The sequence below is a fragment of the Urocitellus parryii genome, chromosome 3, assembly GCF_045843805.1.
Source record: "Urocitellus parryii isolate mUroPar1 chromosome 3, mUroPar1.hap1, whole genome shotgun sequence".
In the NCBI taxonomy this organism is placed as follows: domain Eukaryota; kingdom Metazoa; phylum Chordata; class Mammalia; order Rodentia; family Sciuridae; genus Urocitellus; species Urocitellus parryii.
The window spans coordinates 205,449,304-205,471,028 of NC_135533.1; the positions used below are offsets into that span (position 1 = coordinate 205,449,304).

The following is a 21,725-nucleotide window of genomic DNA, read 5'->3' on the forward strand; positions in this document are numbered from 1 at the left end:
ACTAAGTACACCAGCTTGTTAATAAAGGTCACTTAGCAGCCAAGTGGAAGCTTTCAGTGTGAGGCCAAACTGTCGTTCTTAAGCTCACGACTTTGTCCAGGTCCTCATCCCTCTCTCTTCCTTTGGAATCAACACATTGCTCATCTGAGGTGCCGTGTGGGAGGCTTTAGTTTCTGGCTGTCATGCTGGCTTCCTCAGATCAGGACTGCTCTGTCTTTCCTCTGGGCCCCAGAACCCTGTGGGCTGCTAGCAGGGCATGTGCTTCTCGGGGTCATCAGCACCCTGGCCTCCACACAGCCCACACACTTCTCCAGGTGCGGTGCAGTGGCCTCTGTGCTTGGCTTGCCTGAGCACCCGGCTCAGTCTCCCCACCTTGAAGCTCTGTGGTTGGAGACTCCAGGTAACCCATCCCAGGTAAGAAAACTGTCTGTTCTTCCACAGCCAAGACTGAGGAAGAGACCTGCTCGCCCACTTGACTTCCTTCACAACTAGGATCCATGGCTTTCTCTTACCCGGTACCTCTGGGACCATCCTGTGGGCCTAAATCAGCCATCCCAGGCGGAATCAGCTTCGTTAGAAAATTTATTTTAGACCTTTAATGTCATTTCCCCAAACCATTGCCTGTGTTGTCATAGAAGCCTTGGCTTTGACACGACTTGGACTTGGTCGGTTGGAATAATGGGTCCGTTTCCAGTCCCACAGATGCAGATGTGTCTGCCAGATTCAGGAAGGGTAGTATGCTTTTTAAAAATACCACAGGGGAACACTCATGTTTTCACTGAGGGTGTGTCTTTAAGCAAAACATGCCGCTTGTTTCTAAACCAAGCACACTGTTCCAGGGATGTCACAAACTCACCCCCTTTCAAGCCATTTTCCACTATGAAAATATGCTTTTCAAAAGTAAATGTTTTTTTTTCTTCTGGTTTGAATATGCTTGCTTGTTTCTAGAAATAAGCACCTTTTTATAAAAATGCAAAGTGCTGTATATGCTCTAGTAGTTCTAACTGCATAAGTCCCCATTTCCTCCCAGGGTGCAAACACCCAGCATGCTTCTTGGTGTAGCAATTAGACTTTATTTTTTGGCACCAGGGATTGAACCCAGGGTGCTTAACCACTGAGCCATATCCCTGGCCCCCCCCCCTTTTTTAAAATTTTGAGACAGGGTCTTGCTGAGTTGCCACTATACGTTTTTAAGTGCCCATATTGCTGCACATTCACTGAAACAAGATGATGGAGGGAGCGCACACTTCACAGTGGGGCCAGGGCTCTGGCTGTTGGATGACTCTTAAACATCTCCTTTGTGACATTTCCAAAAATACTGCATGTTTTTAACTCAGTGTTTTAATTTTTTTTTTTTTTTGAGACTGGATCTCACTGTGTTGCCTGGGCTGTCCTCAAACTCCTGGGCTCAAGTGATCCTTCTGCCTCGGCCTCTCTAGTAGCTGGGACAGAGGTGTGCGCCCTGGCCCTGGCAATAAACAAATGAAATTCAATTATGGCACATAGACAGCATGAAAACTCACCGTCTTAACCACGTTTAGGCGCACAGCTCTGGTCTTAAGCACATTCATCCACCTCCAGCTCTGTCCCATCTTCCCAAATTGGAACTGGGTCCATGCAACACTTGCTGCCCATTCCCACCTGCTTAGCCTCTGGCATCCACCTTTCTACTTTCTGTTTCTGTGCATTTGATGACTAGGGGACCTCCTATGAGTGGGACCATTTGGTGTTTGTCTTTTGGGGGATCTGCTTATTCCGCGTCCCCCACCCCCGCATGATGTCCTGAAAGTTCATCCACATTGTAGCATGTAACCGAGTTTCCTTCCTTTTTTGTGGCTCAATAATATTCCCCTACACAGATGGATCACATTTGTTTACTTATTTATCCATTGATAGACATCTGAGTTGTTTTCAATCAAATCAATTTTTATTTTAGAATGGTAAATTTATAGGAAAATTGCAAACATAGTGCAGAATTTCCCTGTGACCCTTATGGTATATTTGTCACAAGTAGTGAACCAGTGGTAAATGTTGTTATTAATCCAATCCCGCATTTCAGTGATTTTTTTTTTCCCTAAGTCATTCTCAGGGTCACAGTACTTCAAGTGGAAATGCGAGTTAGGGGTAGAATTCTGTATTTCAGCTGCTTTAAATCAAATAACAAAATCTCTGTCCTGTCTCTTCACAACATTCTAGGATGACCCTTTCAAAAATAAAACCTTGTTATTTAGCAACAACACGCAAGAATTGCATCCAGATCCTTTCCAGGCGGAGGACCCCTTCAAGTCTGACCCATTTAAAGGAGCTGACCCCTTCAAAGGTATCTCACTTGGAACCCACTTTCCCATTGATGGCCTCTTTGCTTTATGCCATTTAGAGTTGTCAATGGCAGAAAAGCTAGGAATTGTACAGCCTGAAATGCATGAGGCAAGGTGTTCTTCATGCCTGTAGAAAGTCTCTGACTCTTGCCTCACACAAAGCACTAACAAACTGAAGCCGCCGGTTCCCCAGGGAAGGACTCCAGCTCCCAGCAGGACTCCCAAGGCTGTGGGCAGCGGCGCTGGCCTTGGCCTTCCACGGCTTCATTTCCTCATCTCCAGCAGGCCAAGTCCTCCTTGCTCCCCTCACAGGGTTCCCGCAGTAGTCAGAGCAGTGATTATGAAAGCCAGTCCCCTGCAAATCCCAGGTTCCTACATCAACCTAAGCTCTTAATCACGAGTTTACCCAGAATCACTACAAGTCAAGAATAACAGAAAAAATCTGGAAACAAGGTTTCCTATCTTCTCTGAATTTCTCAGAGCCAAGGAGCACTTCCAAGAAGCCTATCTGTACATTTCTGAGAAGAACGCCAAGCTAGGGAGGAGGCCGTGGGAGTCCCCTCTGAGTTTCAGACCTGGGCGGGAGGCCTCTGGGGTCTAAGAGATGAATCGGGCAGTTCCTCAAGCTCAGGGGTGCTGTTTCTCACTGGGGCACGCGGGGACCGGGATAGCCGGGGTTCCTCTTGTTGACGGAGCTGGGAGGGCCTGAGATGGAAGGAGACATGGTGTAGAAAGAGAAGTGTGGATGTTCCCAGCTCTGGCCCAGGGCGACCAGCCACCATACCTTCCCTTTCATCTCAAGTGTCCTCGCCAAGAGAAACCGCCTCAGCCAGCGGCCCTGCCTGCTCCCCTAATTTCCTGTGCCCAGAAAGGGAAACAGCAGAGAAGAGATGATGGTCTCCTTAACTCAGGCAGGTGGAGTCAGTGAGAGCCGGTGGCCTGCTTCCTGGCTGTCCGCGTCCCACTGAGCTCAGCATGTCTCTCTCCTTTCCAGGCGACCCATTCCAGAATGACCCCTTCGCCGAACAACAGGCTGCGTCAACAGGTAAAGGCCTTGGTTACGTTTCCTGCAGGAGTCCTCAGACTGTTTGCAGCCTTAGTTCAGGTTGAGGAACAAGGAGAAAGGCCCAGCTTCCCTGGCAGCTCTTAGAGTGAGCCGTGGGGAGGCCGGTCCCAGAGGGAACCTGACTGTGGATCCAGCTCCCTCTGACCTGATGTCCCTTACCGGTCGGTGTCACTGTACCTGAGGCGCAGGCCCCAGTGCAGAGTTCCTGGGGGCCAGGTACGCAGAGCAAAGTGATCACTCATGTCACAGTCCCCTGGGTCTACCTGTCCCTCGTAGTACCCCTGCCCCATGGGACTATCCACACAAACCAGAATGGTGACAGCAAGACGGAAAAAGATGTCATCGCACTGTGCGTGAGCCTGGTGACTTGTTTTCCCTGACAGTGGCTCCCAGTCCTTTGGCGAGTCCCTGTCTGCACCCTGCCTTTGGGCATTCAGTGTGTGGAATTTACCTCGCCTGCTGGCTGGCTTCTTCCTTCTGAAGTGACGTTCCTTAACATAACATGTCACCATTTTAAAGTGCACAATTTGGTGGCACTTGGTATGTTCACAGTGTTGTGCAGCTGTCACCTCTCTAATCCCAAAGTATTTGTATCCCCTGAAGGAGACCCTCTTCTCATTGCTCTCCCCACCCCTGCTTTCTGTCTCTGAGGATCTGCCCACGTTGCCTATTATTATTTTTAAAATCAGCTTTGTCAAATGCTGTAATTTACACACAAACACAATTCACCAATTTTAAGCTTACACCGTTCCCACCTGTGGGTTCTGCATCCATGGCTGTAGTGAGTCTCAAATCAAAAAATACCAAGAAAAACATTGCAGCCGTACTGAGCGTGTTCAGAGAATGGCAAGTATTTGTGCAGCAGTCACACTGGATTAGGTATTGCATGTCACCTAGACGTGATCTAACGTCTTCAGGAAGATGTTCATAAGTTCAGGGTCTTGAGTATCTGAGGATTTGGTGTCTGTGAGGGTCCTGGACCCAACTCTCAGGGACACTGAGGGATGCTTGTTTGAGATGAATTTTGACAACTGTGTAGAGTTGGGTGAGTCTGGAGATCACTGTCACCCTGAAGGGCTCCCTGATGCCCACGCCCTTTTTCTCGGCCTCTGTCCTCTCTGGGTAACCACTGCCCACTGTGTCACTGTCGCCCTTGCCTCTTGCAGAGCTCATGTGAGTGGTCCACTCAGTCGTGTGCTCTGCTGGGTTCTGCTGGGTTCTCTCCTGACGTCATCGCTCATGGGACATTTTTCCTTCACTTTCCAAACACCTTCTAGATCCATTTGGAGGGGATCCTTTTAAAGAAAGTGACCCATTCCGTGGCTCCACCACTGACGACTTCTTCAAGAAGCAGACAAAGAATGACCCCTTTACCTCAGACCCATTCTCGAAAAACCCTTCCTTAACTTCAAAGGTGAGTGGCGTGGGGAGGTCTCGGGGGAGGGCTGTGTGCTTGCTTGGTGAGGTGAATGCCACCTTCCCGACAGCGTCCTCCCTGTGCTCCTCGTGAGCGTGGGCCACAGCGTCTTTGTAAAGCTGGCCAGGATTCTCCAGGGGTTGGGGGCATGGGCCCGGCCTCCTTCCTGGGTAGGGAGGTGGCCGTTTGGCCCTGTACTGCCGAGGCTCCTCCTGTGTGCCATGGTGTCCCAGTCAGCTGCCCAGGGTGCCAAGGCAGGGTGGGAGTGTGTCCTTAACAGCTCCGAATCTTCTTTCTGCCATCCCCTTTACCTGCTGTAGTCACCTGCTTTCACTGCCACTTTGTCTCCCCGAAAAGACAAAGTGTCACCGCTGGGTGCAGTGGTGCACACCCGTAGTCCCAGTTGCTGCAGAAGCAGAGGCAGGAGGATCACTGGAGCCTGGGAATTTTAAGCCAGCCTTGGCAACATAGCAACACCCCATCTCAAAACAGTTAGCACACACTCAAATACAGACCAGGCCAGACCACCCCTGGGGTCTTCCTAGTACACAGCACTGATGGTAGCCTGGGGCACCTGCCTGCCAAAGTGGAAGGCACTCTATTTTCTATTCTTATAACAAAATGCCTGAGGCTGGGAACTTTAAGAGGTTCATTTTGGTCCTCTGGTGAGGGCCTCTTTATATCCCAACACTACAGAGAAGTGGAAAGTGAGATAGCCACGTGCACAAGGGGCATGTGTATGAGCAAGGAAGCCTACGGTTGGGGTGGGGCCAGGCTTGTGCTTTTTACCCCAACCCTCTGGAGGGAATTAATCCTAGCACTCTTGCCCATTCTGACTGGGGCCATAAGTGGAAAGTTCCACATCTGACCTCATGTGAATTATCACAGTGAAATGCAGATACACTAACAATGCGATGTAAGGTCACCGCTCAGCTGTGTGTGTGAGGTGTGTAAGAATCATAAGTGAATATATCATCATATATATGCAGATTTCCAAAATCCAAAGCCCAAATCAAATTGGCCCAAAAAATTTTAGATAAGGGATGCTCAAACTTTCATTTTATTATTAGCATAAAAATTACTTAATGTTTAAGATTTATAGTGATGATTTTTCATTCCTGATCTGTTGATGAATTTCGTTGATCTTTTCCACAAACCAGCTTTTGGCTTCTGTAATTTTGTCTACTCTTCTTTTCTATTTCATTGCTTTCTTCTCTTTATTATATCCTTACTCCTTATTTTGGGTCTGTTTTTCTTTTCCACTTCTAAAGCCTTAAGATCCAACTTTAAGTCATCATTTTTTAGCTTTGTTTTCTAATATACATTGAAAGTGACATGTTTCCCTCAGACACTGCTGTAGCTGCACCCCATACATTTAGGTAATTTGTATTCGTCACTCAGTTGGAGGTATTGTCAGGTGGCTTATGGTTTTCTTTTTACCTGTAGAGTATTTAGAAGATATTGTTGCATTTCTAGACGAACCCCCTTTTTCCTAATTATCTTATAATATTGATTTGTCTTTAAATCTGTAATTAGAGAACATATTCTGTGTTCTCATTCCTTTTAAATTTATTGAGAATTGTGGATTGTGCTCTATATTGGTGACTACCGCATACACTAGAGAAGAATTTGCATTTGTCTTTATGATTCATTTCTTTGTTTGCCTTTTATCTCTACCAATGACTGAAAGAGGGGTGTTAAAATAGTCTCTTAGGATTGTGGGATTGTGTGTGTTCTCCCTCTCATTCTGTCGAGTTTTGCTCTGATGCTCTGTCAGGTGCATACAGATCTGTGACTTTGTGTTTCCTGAGGCAACAGCCTTTGGAGGTTTGGTGACATTCTTTGTCTTTAAACCTATTTTACCACATTATCAGAATCAAATCATCTTCATGGTTACTCACTATCTAGCTTTCTTTCAGGCATTGACTTCCAATCTACTCAGCGCTTTGAAGGTTGTCTTTTATAATTGACGTGTTGTGGGCTGGGGATGTGGCTCAAGCGGTAGCGCACTCGCCTGGCATGCGTGCGGCCCGGGTTCGATCCTCAGCACCACATACCAACAAAGATGTTGTGTCCGCCGAAAACTGAAAAATAAATATTAAAAATTCTCTCTCTCTCTCTCTCTCTTTCTCTTTAGAAAAAAATAATAATTGACGTATTGTTGGAGCTCTTTTAAAATTCAGTCTGGAGGGCTGTCTTTTAAATGAAGTGTCTAGTTCATTAACATTTAGCATTCACATAGTTGGCCTTAAGCCTGCTGTTTAATTACGTATGTGCCTTTTATTCCCATACTTGTTCCTTTGTTTTCATTTTCCTGTTAAGTTAGCCAGCTTTTTGTCCCAGTGACTAAGGACCTGAGCTGATGTTAGCAATGTCAGAGTGCTGCCGGAAGGCAGACCCATACTCAGAAACCACCCAGCAAGGCAAGTTTCACTTCTGCCCAAGGTGAGCTCCCACACACCTGGCCAGCAGCACTCTGGGCGGGGTCTGCCCAGGTGTCCTCCTAAGGAGCAGCCTCCTGCTCTGGTAGGAGGAGTTCAGGGTCCCGCTCTAGGCAATAGACTGATCTACAACCGGGGAGGGCAAGGGGGCATGATGTGATCAGATGGCCTACTGCACTTCAGACGTGGGACCGGAGACTGAGGGCAGAGGGGGACGTGTCGTGAGGCTCAAAATGGCTCCACATGGTTCAACCACATGCTTTTGTAACTTAAAATAGCCTCATCTAACCATACGTTATGAAATTGAGGTTTTAGATTATAGCAAACACATTTTCGTTACGTATTAGGAAACTCACGTTATAGGTTTGACAGAAAAGAGAACATTAATCTTACAATGATCAGCTTAGAAGAGCAACAGATTACTTTCCTGGCCTTAGCGTGTGGTCACTTGGCTATGTGGCTGTGGGCAACACAGCAGGTCCTGGTGGGACCACGTGGCTGCTCTTCACAGCAGCAAATAGAGAAGAAGGGACCAGGGTTCCAGTAGCACCTTCGAGGGCACGTCCCAGTGGCCAGCTTCCCTCACTAGTCCCTGCCTGCTGTGGGCTCACCCCTTCCCAGCGTGGCCTTTGGAGGTGCTGTTGAAACCACAGCATCCGTCTTTTGTATTGTTTGGATATTTTCTAGAATTTCCTTTTATCCCATATCTTTGCATTTTGATTATAACCCTTTAATTTTTTTTTTTATAAAGGTTGCTTTAGGGACTAACAAGTAGAATTCAAATTTTCATGGTCTACATGGTGTTGACGTTGTGTACGTCATGTTAAATGTAAAATTTGCAGCCACATAAGTTTCTATTCCTCTACCAATATAGCTGTCACATAAGTGTCATACGTCTAAACACACGATAAACTCTATAACACAGTTGTCATTTTTATTTAATCCATTGTTTATATTTTATTTTATTTTTTTAAAAGAGAGAGGGAGAGAGAAAGAGAGAGAGAGTGTTTTTTAATATTTATTTTTTAGTTCTCGGCGGACACAACATCTTTGTTGGTATGTGGTGCTGAGGATCGAACCCGGGCCGCACGCATGCCAGGCGAGTGCGCTACCGCCTGAGCCACATCCCCAGCCCATTGTTTATATTTTAAAGAAATGAAGAAGAAAATATTGCCTTTTGGTTTTACCCAAATAATTACAATTTCTAATGCTTTTTATTTCTTTGTGAAGATGGACTTTGCCTCCGTTACCACTTTCCTTTAGTCTACGGACTTCCATACACACTGGTCGTGCAGGTCTGCCGTCCTGCGTTCTTGCCCCCATGTGTGCTCTCTCTCTTTTCCTTTTTTTTTTAATTTTTAAAAATTTTTAAGTTGTTGATGGACCTTTATTTTATTTATTTATATGTGGTGCTAAGAATTGAACCCGGAGCCTCACACATGCCGGGCAAGTGCCCTACCGCTGAGCCCCAGCCCAGCCCTGTTGGCATTCTTGGAGAATACTTGTACTCCATGCGTTATTCTTTTTTCTTACTTTTGGTGCTTTTGGGGTAGTCCATTGTCTTCCAGCCTCCATTGTCCTTGATGAAAAGTCATTAATTTTGAATAGTTGTCATTTTGTAGGCAATCTATTATTTTTCTATGACTGTGTTTAAGATTCTGTCTTTGGCGGGGCACAGTGGCACACACCTGTAATCCCAGAGGCTCCAGAGGCTGAAGCAGGAAGATTGCAAGTTCAAAGCCAGCCTCAGCAAAAGCAAGGTGCTCAGGCAACTCAGTGAGACCCTGTCTCTAAATAATATGCAAAATAGGACTGGGATGGGGCTCAGTGGCTGAGCACCCGAGTTCAATCTGTGCTGCCCCCTCCCCCCACAGAATAGATTCTCTCATTATCCTTGGTTTTCAATGTTTTGTGAAGTATCTGGATGTGATTTTCTTTGTATTTATGCTGTTTAGGATTTGCTGAGCCTCTTGAATTTATAAATTTTGTTTTCCACCAAATTTATTAAGTTTGTAGCCCTGAGTTATTTGATGTGTGCATGTGTGGTGCTGAGGATCTGGGCAAGCACTCTACCTCTGAGCTGCATACCCAGCCCCAGTTTTTATTTGAAAATGTTTTCCTGCCCTGCCCTATTTTTTCTCTCCTCACTTTCCGGGATAGAGTCACCCACACTTAGACCTTTTGTTCTTCTCCCACAGGCTCCTCCTCTCTTTTCATTCTCTGTTCTCCTTCAGACTGGGTGATTTCTACTGATCTCTTCCACTTCGCTTATTCTTCCCTCTGTCATTTTTATAGAGCTAACCTAGGAAAGTTTTATTCTGTGTATTGTACTTTTCCGTTCTAGAATTCCCATTTGTTTCTTTTGAATACTGTTTCTCTGCTAAGATCATCTGTCTTTTTCATTAAGTTGAAGCATATTTTCCTTTATCTCATTGAGTACAGTTGTGATTGTGGCTTTAAAGTTACCCTTGTCTGAGAATTCCAACCTCTTGGTTATCTTGAGATGAATGCCACAGAGTGATTTTTCCTTTGGGAATTGATCACGTTTTCTGGACCTTTGTATGTTGAATGGTTCAGAAATGTGTCCTGCACACTGTTGTCTGTCTGTTGTGGAGCTGGAGTTCCCTAATATTCTCCCAGAGCACATGGATGCTTTCGTTTCAGCAGGTAATTGACTTGGTGAAACTCACTGCGAACACTCTCCCTGACCTTCAGCTGACAGAGGCTCAGGTCTCATTTTAATTCCCATGGCCTCAACTGTCAGCTGCTTTGAATCTGTCCTCGGCCACTCAGTGCAGGGATCAGCCTGAGACTTGGGCAGCGTGCATCATGAAATTTGGGCTCCTATTCTGTGCCTCTCCTTTCCAGTTCCTCTTCCCTCTTCCATGGTCATGGTCATCCCATCATCTGGTGTGCAGGCCAGAAAGACAGCAAGTTTCCTACTTGAATTCTGACCACCTGTGCTGTGCCGCAGCTGTGCAGCACCTTCAGGGTGTAGCTGTCAGAGCGGAAACTCACCCTCACACTGTGTTCTTCTACCTGATCTTATTCTTCTCCAAAGTCTCCTTGCTTTGATTCACTTTCCAATCTTTAGGTTGCTGCTTTTTTTTTTTTTTTAAATTCAGATTTTGTAGATGTTATCTGTAAAAGGGTCAATATATTAGCATTATACTCTACTATCTGGGTCAAGTGTAAGTGATCTCACCCTCCCTGTGGCCTGGCACTGTGTACGGGGTCCTTAGATGACTGGGGAGTTGGCTGAACGTGTGGATGATGGAACAGATGCTGCTTTTTACACCTCTTCTCTCTTCTCACTCAGCTCGACCCCTTTGAATCAAGTGATCCCTTTTCATCCTCCAGTGTCTCCTCAAAAGGATCAGGTGAGAACAATGGCTTATTTTCCTTCCTGACTGTTCCTTGGGAGTAGGGGAGCCCACCTAGTTAATACTTTTCTTTCCCAAACTGAATGTGGCCTCAGTGTGCATATCATTAGTTGGGGGCTCCCAGATCCTTGCCTGAGAGACCATTAGGCCAAGGTGGATGCCCCCTGGCAGCTCTTCTTCCCTAGCAAGAGCTGGATCTTCCAGAGCGGGAGTGGACAGTGGGAGTTCAGTAATGACACAGTTACTCGTTCCTCCTTTAAACCTTTAGTGTGTCTTTACTGTTTCTCCCAAAAGAATCCACAGTTGGACTGTGGGTACTGACTTGTGCTGGGTCTTCTGAGTTTGAAGGAACCTTGGCTCCCAGCGTAAAATTCAGATGCTCACCCAAGCCTTCAAATAAGGGAGCATTTGCTTCTGGGCACAGGTCTCGCTTGGACCTGCTGCTGTGCCTAGCAGCTTGCACATATTGGTGCAGAACTTGGTACCAGGGGCAATCAGCTGCTCTAGGCAAGACTCTGGGGCCAGAGAAAGCTCAGCAAAAACCTCTCCCTACACTGGGCATGGTGGCAACACCTGTGGTCTGAGCTACTGGGGAGACTAAGGCAGGTGAGTCTCTTGTGCTCAGGAGTTCAAGGCCAGCCTAGGCAATGGAACAAGACCCCGTCTCAAAAATAAAACAATCAGTCCCTCCTGTTGACAACGGCCTACATAAACTGTGTGGGTCTTGGGTCACCCTCGGGTGGCTTCTGCTCTCCCTCTCCTGCTCCCTTCCAGCAAGCCAGCAAGCCGTGCCCCTGCAGGAACTTGTTGCCCTTTTGAAAACTGAGGTGCATCAGTGCAGCCTCTGAATCTCCCGACTCAGGGTGCCCAGTACTTCCACTTGACCCCCAAAGGCATGCTCTGGTCGAGACCTGTAACTCCGACCTTGTTGGTGCTGATTGCAGATCCCTTTGGAACCTTAGACCCCTTCGGAAGTGGGTCCTTCAATAGTGCTGAGGGCTTCGCTGACTTCAGCCAGATGTCCCAGGTAAAGCCCCTCCCACGGAGCCCCTGCCTCTGCCCGTGTCTTGTGCCTCTTGGTGCCGTGTGTATTTCGCAGTGTGTGATGTCACGTATGTATTTCCCTAGCCCCTCGCAAGCTCCGAAATGGGTCCTCACGCCAGGCGGGGAGTGAGCAGGCGGGGCCTAGAAAGCACCCCTGATGGGCGTCGGGTGCATTTCCTTCCCTCCTTGGGAAGCTGGCCGAGCCCCGGGTCCCTCCCAGTGGCTTGGATGCCATGGCTGCCCCTGCTTCCACTGGCGACTGACGAGTGTCAGATCGCAGATCATGAAGTTGTCACCTCTGTGGCCACACAGGAACTCGAGAAGGCATTAGGCACACAGTCCCAGGAGGGTTGTGGGCAGCAGACCCGAGGTGTGACGAATGTGGAGCTGCCGGGACACATCTCCTGAGGGTGTTGGAAAGTGAGGGCCAGGCTGTGGACACACGCAGCTGAGGACTGAGCTGTTCCGCAGGCAGCAGGAACGACTCCATGGTATCGAGCCGTGAGATGTATCGTCAGACCTGAGCACGGCAGCCGTGAGGGCGGCAGCCTGTCGCTGGACCCCTGTGGGCCACAGCATGTAGGCTCGCTGCCATGGGGCTCTGCTGTTTTCACACGTCTCACGGATTTTTACCAAATGCCTGCCCAGGTACCATGAGCACTCCAGGAAGAGGGAGGTGACCACAAACAGAATATAGTCCCCTCCTAGGGACCCCGTCCCAGTTGGGAAGACTCGTGAGCCAGATGGTGGTGAGGCGGATCAGGGTGGGGAGTTTCATCCACAGTGACCAGACCCATCCTCTGTGGGTGCTGCCAGGGGCATGCAGGAGGAATGGGTGGGAGTCCGGTGGTCCCTCGGTGTCCATGGCCAGTGGCCCAACACTTCCTCAGATACCAAAGCCTGCAGATGCTCGAGCCCCGTATGTACCACGGCGTAGTATTTGCATAGAAGCTGCACGCATCCTCCTGTAGACTTGGGCAGTGTGCGTGCTCTGGCCTCGCAGTGCTGGGCCTGTCCAGGGAACCGTGACGAGGAAAGAAGCTGTGCTGCTTCAGTACAGACACAGTTATTTTTCGGGTACTTTTGATCTGAGGTTAGTTGGTTGAATCTGTGGGTGCAAAGCCCACAGATGTGGATGGACATGTGAAAGGCCCCCAGTGTGGGCTCCCTGTGCTCCCCACAGCCCTGGGCCGGGCGCCCCACTGAGCCGGCTCCCCTGAGTCCTGGCTCGCTGGCTCGGTGCTCACTCAGCTAGTGGAGCAAACAAGTCTCTGGTGCCGAAAGCTTGTGGTTGGCAGCAGCAGCAACAGCGTGTGATTGTGGCACAGGGCTTCCGAGAAGCACTTGAGGTTCTATTCAGGTTTTCAAAGAAACGTGTGAGCGTGAACTGGCAGCAGGGCCAATCCAGCCCTGGCCGGAGGCGGAGGGTGTGCCTACACTCAGGAGCTGGTCGCAGGGCACCCAGTGGCACTGGTGCTGGGTTGCAGCTGTGTCCTTTTGGTGCAAGGAGGAGAGAGCCACTGTCCCTCACACTGCAGCGTTGTACACCAAGTGGAGTTGGCCGAGGGCCCCCGGCAGTGAGTGTGCCCCTGCCGCTGCTCTTTTCTTGGTGGCTCTTACATGTGCACCCAGCCCCAGGAAACCTACTCCCAAGTCAGAAAACTTCCGCCACATGGTGGCAGCGATCTCAAAGGAAGGGGTCCAGGTTGTCTTCTCAGGCCGTCCCCACTGGGCCTCTCTTCCTGAAGGAGGTGGCTCCAGAGAAGGAGACTTGGGACTCTCCTTCTCCATCCTCATGGTCAGTACCAACAAATGGCAGCCAGCAGTGGCCTGAGCTAGGACAAGGACAAGGGCCCCCAGCCGGCTGTTTAGCATGAGTGAGGACCCCTGTTCTAAGATGAGTCCAAGCCAGAAGCCTCGTGGACAGTATTGCAGTGGCCGGAGGGCAGCCGGCCCGGAGGGGCTCTGGGCCTGGATGGCAGCATGGCCTGTCCAGTCACTGAGCCTGGCCCTTCCCTATTTCTCTGCCCATCCCTTTCTGACCTAAAAAAAATTTGCACTTTCCTCTTCTGATGATCATCCTCCCCTTGCTGCGTACCCTGGAGTAGGCTGTCCCCACACATGTGCAGTTGTGATTTAGTCAGTCCCACTTCCTGTTCTTGGCGCCAGGCCAGGACAGTTGGACTGGACCGTGGAAAATTGGTGTCCCATACTAGATTGTTTTGTTTCCACCGTTCCGTTGGCTCCTGATTTCATGACACTTGTACAGCTAAATCCTGTCCTCAGAGCTGTTTTTCCTTTTGGTTACCTTTTGGTTTTTCAAGAACAACATCGGGTATATAAATAAAATGCTGAGGGAAATGAAAGTAAAGTGGCAAGAAGGGTCCTTTTTTAAAAAAAAACCTTTCTTAAAAAAAAAGAAAAGAAACAACAGTGCCAGCTTTTCCCCACCTGAGCAGGGCGGGGGTGACACACATGCTGCCCGCCCCCAGTGTCCTCCCCCCACTTGGCTCTGCGGTGGGGGCGGGCCAGTTCCTCCAGCAGACTCCAGCCTGCGCTCAGTGGAGAGCCCCCGCCACCCCAGGAGATTTTCTAGACAGTATTAAGTCTCAGTGACATTGGCTTGCTTTAGAAGCAAATTCTCCACTGTAAGTTTTCAGAGAGCATTTAAAAATAAGTAAATAACTTATTTATTTTGCCCTCTTTCCCTATCCACACCCCAAAAAGCCACTTACAAAATATACGGTTGGTTGTGAGCCCATTTTTAGTGACTTTTCTTCTGGGTTTTTGTTTGGTTTTGTTTTTGCGGTGCTGGGGCTGGAACCCAGGGCCTCACACATGCCAGGTGAGCACTCTGCCCGAGCCTCACCCCCGCCGTCTGCAGCTGTTTTTAAAGCCAGGCCTTCGTGTTTCTGGCTGCTTTACAAAAGCTCCAAGCCGTTTGCAGTGAAACAAGCAGTTCTTGAAATGGTGAACCCAGAGCTGTCTCTCAGTGCTGCTGTTCACAGTGGCCCTCTGTCTCTTGGACTGTAAGCACACCTCACCCTGCCTAGCCCCAGAGCCCTGGCAGCCCTTGGAAACCTTTCTAAAAATAGTGACTTTCCTTGAAGTGACTGCCTGAGTAGGAAAGAGTGGGGTCCCCAAGGAGACTTCTTGGGAAACCTGAAGTCATGAAAGCTGGGATCGGAAATGACGCAGGCGCTGGGTGTTGGGTGGGATCTAACACTGTGGTAGGGAGCCAGGCAGCGCTTCTGCTGGAGCCTGCCCCTTGGAGGGAACTGATTGGTTCAGTGGGTTTAAACCCAAACCGGGAGCCATGTCTGCGTAGCCTAGGGTCTCAGCCAGCCTGGGGGTCAGGCAGCCTTGGTTTCAGCGTGTCCCCAGATCTCACCATTAATGAGCTCAAGGCTTAGCACACCTTTTAGTCACCCAGGGCCTGGTGCACAGCCCTCCAAGTGGGAAGGCTCACCTCGGTCATGGTGAAGCCCGCCCAAGCCCCCTGCACCACCCGTAGCCAGGGGCTCTCGCTGAGTTGGGAGAAACAGGCCAGAAGACAGTGCACACTGCAGAGTCCCTCGACCTAGAGACCCACACCCACTCTGCACCCCTCCCCCTGAGCCACTGCTTCCCAGCACCCAGGACAAGAACTGGGGTCTCTGTGTGGGCCTCATACTGCTCACTCCTCCTTCTGCTAATAAAATGGTTTTAATTCCTGCCTGCCTGCTCCGAAGCCATGAAACAAAGTAGACCTGGGGCCTGTGGGTGTGCTCTGATGATGGGGGGGACACCAGCAGGTGGCCCAATGCGCCCTTTCTATCTCCTCCGCCCCCTCCCATTCTTCTCTGTAGACCCTAGACAGCCCAGTCAAAAAGTAAGCCCAGGACGGCATTGCCCACTCTCGTCCTACCTGCTCTGGGCCAAGCTCTCCTGTGAGCAGGAGGCAGTCCAAGTAAGGTGTTTGTAGCAGTTGAGCCTTCTTCGATCCTTTTTTATATTCACAGTGCTAGGGATCAAACCTAGGGCCTCATGCATGCCAAGCAAGTGCCCCACCACTGAACCACATCACTAGTGCCAGACTTCTCAGAGTCTTGCAGGCATCGAAAGAAACTCTGTATAGCAACCCAGTTCACAATAGCTAGACTATGGAACCAACCTAGGTGTCCCTCATAGATGAATGGATAAAGAAAATGTGGTATATATACTCAATGGAATATTACTCGGCTTTAAACAAGAGTGAAATTATGGCATTTGCCAGTAAATGGTTGGAGCTGGAGAATATCATGTTAAGCAAAATAAGCCAGTCCCACAAAACCAAAGGCTGAATATTTTCTCTAATATGCAGATGCTAATTCACAATAAGGCAGGGGGCTCTAGGGAAGAATAGTGTTACCTTAGATTAGAGGAAAGTGATGGGAGGGGAGAGAAGGGGATGTGGGGATAGGAAAGAAAGCAGAATGAAGCAGACATTATTACTATGTATATATGTGATGACTACATGACCAATACGTTTCTGCAGAAAAATGAGAAATTATATCCCATCTACGTATGATATATCAAAGTGCATAAATGCATTCTACTGTCACGTATAATTAAAACAAATGAAAAATTTTAAAAAAAGAAAAGAAACTCTGTTCCTTTTCCTGTGCTTGGCATAACACAGGAGTCCCCCCTTAACCATGGGGCCATCATCCCCAGACCCCCAGTGGATGCCTGAGACATGGGGAGGACCAGGCCTTGTATATGGTGTACTTCCCCCTCACACGCCTGATGAAGTTTGCTGTTACCAATTAGGCGCAGTAAGAGGTTGACAACAATAATTAGTAATAATGGCCTTAACGATGTGCTATATTAAAGGAGTTTAAAACTTATGAATCGTTTATTTCTGGAACTTTTCATGACTGTTTTGGAGCCCTAGGTAACTGACACTAAGGAGAGTGATCCAGGGAAGGGGACCACTGTGGTGGCTGTGCTGTCTTTGTCTACTGCCAGCACACACAGCCCAGCGAGATGGCCTGTCATCTTTGTCTCTTAGAGATGGGGAAACCAAGGCACAGCGTGGTCAGCAGGTGGCAGAGCTGGGGTTTGACCTCTACTCTGACCCCCAGACTCGAGCCTGACTGGGCAGATATTCTGGAAACTCAAGCATCAGATTTTGAAATGAGGCTCACTGCCCTTTGCCCTTACAAGGACACCTGTCCGCAGGGGTGGAGGCCCCTTCTCCCCTCCCTGAGGCCCTGCCAGGCCGACAGCTCTCTTTGCTTGAAGCTGCCCAGCAGGCCCGAGTGCGTTGGTGGGAGGTGAATCTAGGGGTGGCAGCCCTTGCTTGCTTTAGGAGGAGGAGGTGCCTTCTCCTCCCCACCCCTCAGCTGGCTCTGTACCCTGCCTGCACCCATGTGTGTCCTCCAGGGGCCTTTGGTTGGGGACAGTCTGACCAGAGAGGACAGTGCCAGGTGTCCTGGCCTGGGAGGTCGAGGGTGCAGACTCCAGCCCCGCCCACACTTCCCTGCTGTGTTTGGGCAGCTGCCTCTCCTTCCGTGCCTCAGTTTCCCTGTGTGTAAGTGGAGGTGGTGGCAGTAGAAGTCCCTCCCAAGGCCGCTGGGAAGATGAGGTGAGATCAGCAGAGAGCTGAGGGGAGCAGGGAGGGCCCACAGGGGCGGGGGGAGGGAGAATCCTTTTGAGGTGCTTCCTGCTGTGGACCCTGCCACTCACCTGTGGTGGGGGGACCTGGCAGTGGGTAGGGGTGGTTGCCCTTAAGACTGCCTGGGCTGGGCAGTCTCAACTCTGTCTTGAGGTTGAGGTGGCACCGTGACTAGATTCTGGTGGCCACATCTCTGAGTAGGTGCTGAAGGCTGAGGTGGCGCATCTTCCCGGACAGGTGCTGGAGATGGCGTTGGACCCTCCTCCCCACTTCTCCAGCCATTGCTGGGTCTGGGTTTTCCAAGGAAGCTGGGCAGTGCCCCTTGGTGCCCCCATGCCTGTCCCAGGCTGCCCCGCTGGCCCCATGTCTCCCGTCAGGGCTCTGCTGCCCCCACACGCTCCTCTTTTCTGTGCCCTTCCAGGGTGACGTTATCATTTTACCTCTTTCTGCCAGTTCCTCCTGTTTCCTGTCAGTAGTGGCTCTCTGTGTCCTAGGCTTTCCTGTTTTATATATTAGTTATTTATATTTCAAGGTATTTTTTTTCAGTTATTTTGTATTTAGTAAGAATGCATTATTTTCTGAATTAGTAAAACTGTAGCTGTTTTCTATTTTCTGAACGTTTAGTTGTTGTTTTGCTGGTTCTCACTACTCCCAGTAGAAAGCCATTTTCTCTGGCCTGGGAAGCCCTGGCCCCTCCTTCACACACAGGGCTGGGCCGGCCCTCGGTGGCGGGGCTCGTCCGTCAGTCTGTCAGGCACAGTTCATGGCTGCCCTCTGGTGCTGGCAGGCGCTGGGGTGAGGGCAGCATCCCCCGGAGGCCGGTGCTCTGCTGGCTCTCAGCAGCAGGTGACAACCCTGTCAAGATGAGCGGTGGGGGCAGGTGCTTGCCCTCAGGCGGGAGAGGCCTGGCAGCCTGTCACTACCGTGGTGACAGGTGCCCTTTTTGTGATAGCAGGACACCCCCCAACAGGTGCAGTCAGTAAGAAGGGCCCCAGAGAGAGCTGGGGGGGGGGCATGAGCAGGGTCTTGCCAGTGTGTGAAGAAGAGGGGCTGAAGGAGGGGGTGGGCCAGTGCCCCCGGGAGACTTGTGTGAGCAAGAGCCGGCAGGTTCAGGGACTGAGGAGGGGTCTTGGGGGATGGAGACCTTCAGGTACAAGGGCAAAGAGCCGGGCATGCAAGGGGGAAGGCGGCCGTGCCTGGAGGAGAGCTTGGGGTGCACTGGATGCGTCGGGGCCATTGGTGCCAGTTCCCTCCCCCCGCAGCCTACCTACCTGTCATCGCCACCTCTATCAACCAGCCGACCTTCACCCCCCATACCTATTTCTACCCCCTCTGTCTCCCCACTTTCCCACGGACCCCTCCACCAACGTCTAACACTGTAAAACCAGGGGACGTGATCTGATTTGGGTTTGAGGCAGTAGAGCAGAGGTGACCGAATCAGGGGTAGAAGCCACAGCAGAATGTGCCAGACGGTGGAGGAGCAGCAGCATATGGGCAGCCCAGGGACAGAGAGGGGCTGCAGCTCTCTGACCCCGTGCCTAAAGCTGCTGTCACCGGTCAGAGACAGTGACCACCCAGGCTGGCTCAGCGGGGAGGCAGCCCACGGGGTCTACCCTCGTCCAGTCAGCAGAGAGGCGAGGGGTCACCTTGATGAGCACGAGCAGGGGGCCGAGGGACCCTGTGGGAAAGACCCGACGTGGGCCAGGGGATGCCCTTGAGTGACGTGAGCCTGACGAACAGCCGCCCTCTGCTCCTTCGACATGTGGTGACTTGCCCTTCACAGGCCAGAGGGCCCCTGCTGTCCAGGGTGGAGGCGAGCAGGGAGCCTGAGAGAGCCCCTGGCCCCCGCAGCCGTGTGCCGCAGCCGGAGGTCAGCGGCCTCAGTGCATGAGCTCTCACTGGTGGACACGTTGCCTTCCTTTTATTGACTGTTTTGCCTCTCTTTCATGTCCTCTCTTACAGCCCCCAACTTCTGGCCCTTTCACCTCCTCCTTGGGAGGGGCAGGATTCTCAGATGATCCCTTTAAAAGTAAACAGGACACTCCTGCTCTGCCTCCGAAGAAACCCGCTCCTCCGCGGCCTAAACCGCCCAGTGGTCAGTACACTTTCTTCTCTCGCAGCCGCCTGCCTGCGGGTACAGGGCGGTAGGGGGACCAGGGCCCCTCTGTTGAACAGTCCAGCGTAGAGCAGAGCCCTCTGGGCAAGAGGGTCCCCCTCCGCCCAGTGGCTGGGTCCCCACAAACGTGGTGTGTGCGTGGTGCGTGCCTCCCACCGCCTGACCTGTCCCCAGCCTGTGAGCACCTTGGCTTCAGACTGCCTGAATGTCAGTGCCACCAAGATCCTGGCTGTCCCTCAGCAAATAGGCCACAGCAGCACTGGCTGCTGGATCATAGCTGTCCCCTCCACCGCACACTTGCCCAAGTCGGCTCAGGGAGGGCCTGTGTGGCTGGAGCACCCCTCAGTCCAGGCCTTCCCTACAGGTGGGTGGGGAGCGGGGTCTTATGAGCGCAGGCAGCACGGCCTGGGCTCCCCTCCACTCCCACCCGACCTCAGCATCCCCTCCACAGGGGTTTCCTGCAGGCCTTGCGCCACCGGTTTCTCCCAGGTTTGGCCTTGCCCTGCTCTCAGGAGGGGCCCATCCATCCCCGCTGAGGATGGGTTCTGAGGACTTGTCACTCCTGCTGGGATTGCTCGCATGTCATGGAGTTGAAGTGACAGGCCAGTTTACTAGGCGCTGAAGCAGAAAGCTGTCTAAAGCAGAAAGCTATCGTATCGCTTCCATGGCAGAAGGAGTCGCTGCGGTTTCCCAATCCATGTATCCACCCACCGTGTTGGGTTGTGCCTGGCCTGGGCCATCTCTGCCTTCAGGCAGTCTCCCCCCTCCCTCCCTGCATTGTGGGGCCAGCACTCTCCCATGGTCTCACCTTCTGGTTATACCTCTGCTACCAGGCTGCCCCTAGACAGGGCAGGCCTTCCCTCCCCCTCCCCCCTTCACCTTTTCTGTCAATGAAGAGGGAGGGCTCGCCCTTCAGCCCAACCTTGTCCTTCCCCTGAGTCCACTGTGTGGGCTCCACTTTGAGGCCTGTCCTCACCCTGGCGCAGGCCCTCAGGTAGATCTGGTGGGCTCTGCTTGCCCAGCTTGCTAGTTCCATGCAGTTCCACGGTGGGCCAGGCTTCCTGCACGTGATCCCCCAGCCAGTAGAGAGCCAGCCAGGGCTCTCCCTCGGAGAGACAGGGACCCTGCCTTGGTGCCCAGGTCAGTGGCCTTGCAGAGGAGTCATGAGAGAACTCTCAGCAGTGGGCTCTGCAGATTTAGAGCAGATTGTCTGAATTGTTTGCAGAAACAAATGGGTAGAGAGGGTTTCTGTGAGCCTCATGTCCAAACATTGATGGGAGGAAAACAAAGACAACAGACGAGCCCCTGCCACCCGGGAGGGCCGCCCGTGTCTTCCGCAGAAGCACTGGCTCACAAAGGACCCTTACAGTGTCCTGAGGGAGAGGGAATGGCCTGAGCCTCCTTACTCTGCCTGAAAGATGGAAGCAAGTGCATGTGTGCACACCCGAGCTCACACGTATCCACATGCTCCACACACATGTGCACTCCCACAGGCACATATTCACATGCACACAATGAGTAATGCATGCACTGCCACGCACATTCTCACATGCACCTGTGTGCGCACACATGCTCAAGCAGTGCTTGCGTACAGGTGCCAACAGATGTACATGTGCACTGATATCGATGCACTTGAGCCTGTCTGCCTGTGGGCACATGCGACATTCTGGTTCATGCCTGCACACAGGTGTGCCTCCGTTCCTACTGCACCACACAGTGCTCGCACACACCACTGCACGCATGTCCCACACCCACCCACAGACGCACACTCTTCATAGAGTGTGCTTTCTTGCACACGTATGTACATACACAAATTCACATGCATACGAACATACATGCACATGTGTGCAGAACAGTGTTGTTTGTGGGTCCCAAGAAGGAGCTGCCCCCTGATGTCTAGCCTGTGCGAGGCTTCGTTTTCAGAGTTTCATGGAAACTGCCACCCCCACCTCTCCACGTACCTGAACCCAGCGCTGCTCTGCCTTTGAACTTCCCTCAGTCGTCACCTCCCCTGTGTGTCCCTCTGCCCGCTCCTCGCCCCACCTGGGTTTCTGCCTTCCTGTGGGCTTTGAAAGCAGACAGCAGTGCTGGGTAGGAACTGAATGCTGAGGACCGGGGTGTGGACCACCTCCCTGTACCTGACTTCATGGTTAAGGCCTCTTTAAGAGCCAGAGCATGATTTGAGTTGCACAGGGGTCTCAGGCTGTCTTAGCTTCGGGCTTTGGCCACTGTATTTTGTTCAGCAAGGGCCGGGTGCCCCTGTGCCTTCTACAGAAATGTACATCCACCTCAGGAAGCCCTT

General features: G+C 51.1%; 1 protein-coding gene across 5 annotated transcripts in view; it reads left to right on the forward strand.

The window, feature by feature from the left end:
• Nucleotides 1-21,725, forward strand: part of Eps15l1 (epidermal growth factor receptor pathway substrate 15 like 1) — a 101,114-nt gene that overhangs the window by 58,324 nt on the left and 21,065 nt on the right. For 4 of the 5 annotated variants that reach the window (XM_026389826.2, XM_026389827.2, XM_026389829.2 and 1 more), the window contains 6 exons: nucleotides 2,197-2,320; nucleotides 3,313-3,363; nucleotides 4,662-4,798; nucleotides 10,562-10,622; nucleotides 11,570-11,652; nucleotides 19,270-19,402. In XM_026389826.2, coding sequence (XP_026245611.1) covers nucleotides 2,197-2,320; nucleotides 3,313-3,363; nucleotides 4,662-4,798; nucleotides 10,562-10,622; nucleotides 11,570-11,652; nucleotides 19,270-19,402 — 589 coding nt within the window. The remainder of the gene's footprint in view (nucleotides 1-2,196; nucleotides 2,321-3,312; nucleotides 3,364-4,661; nucleotides 4,799-10,561; nucleotides 10,623-11,569; nucleotides 11,653-19,269; nucleotides 19,403-21,725) is intronic. The other variant, XM_026389830.2, reaches the window with a different exon arrangement.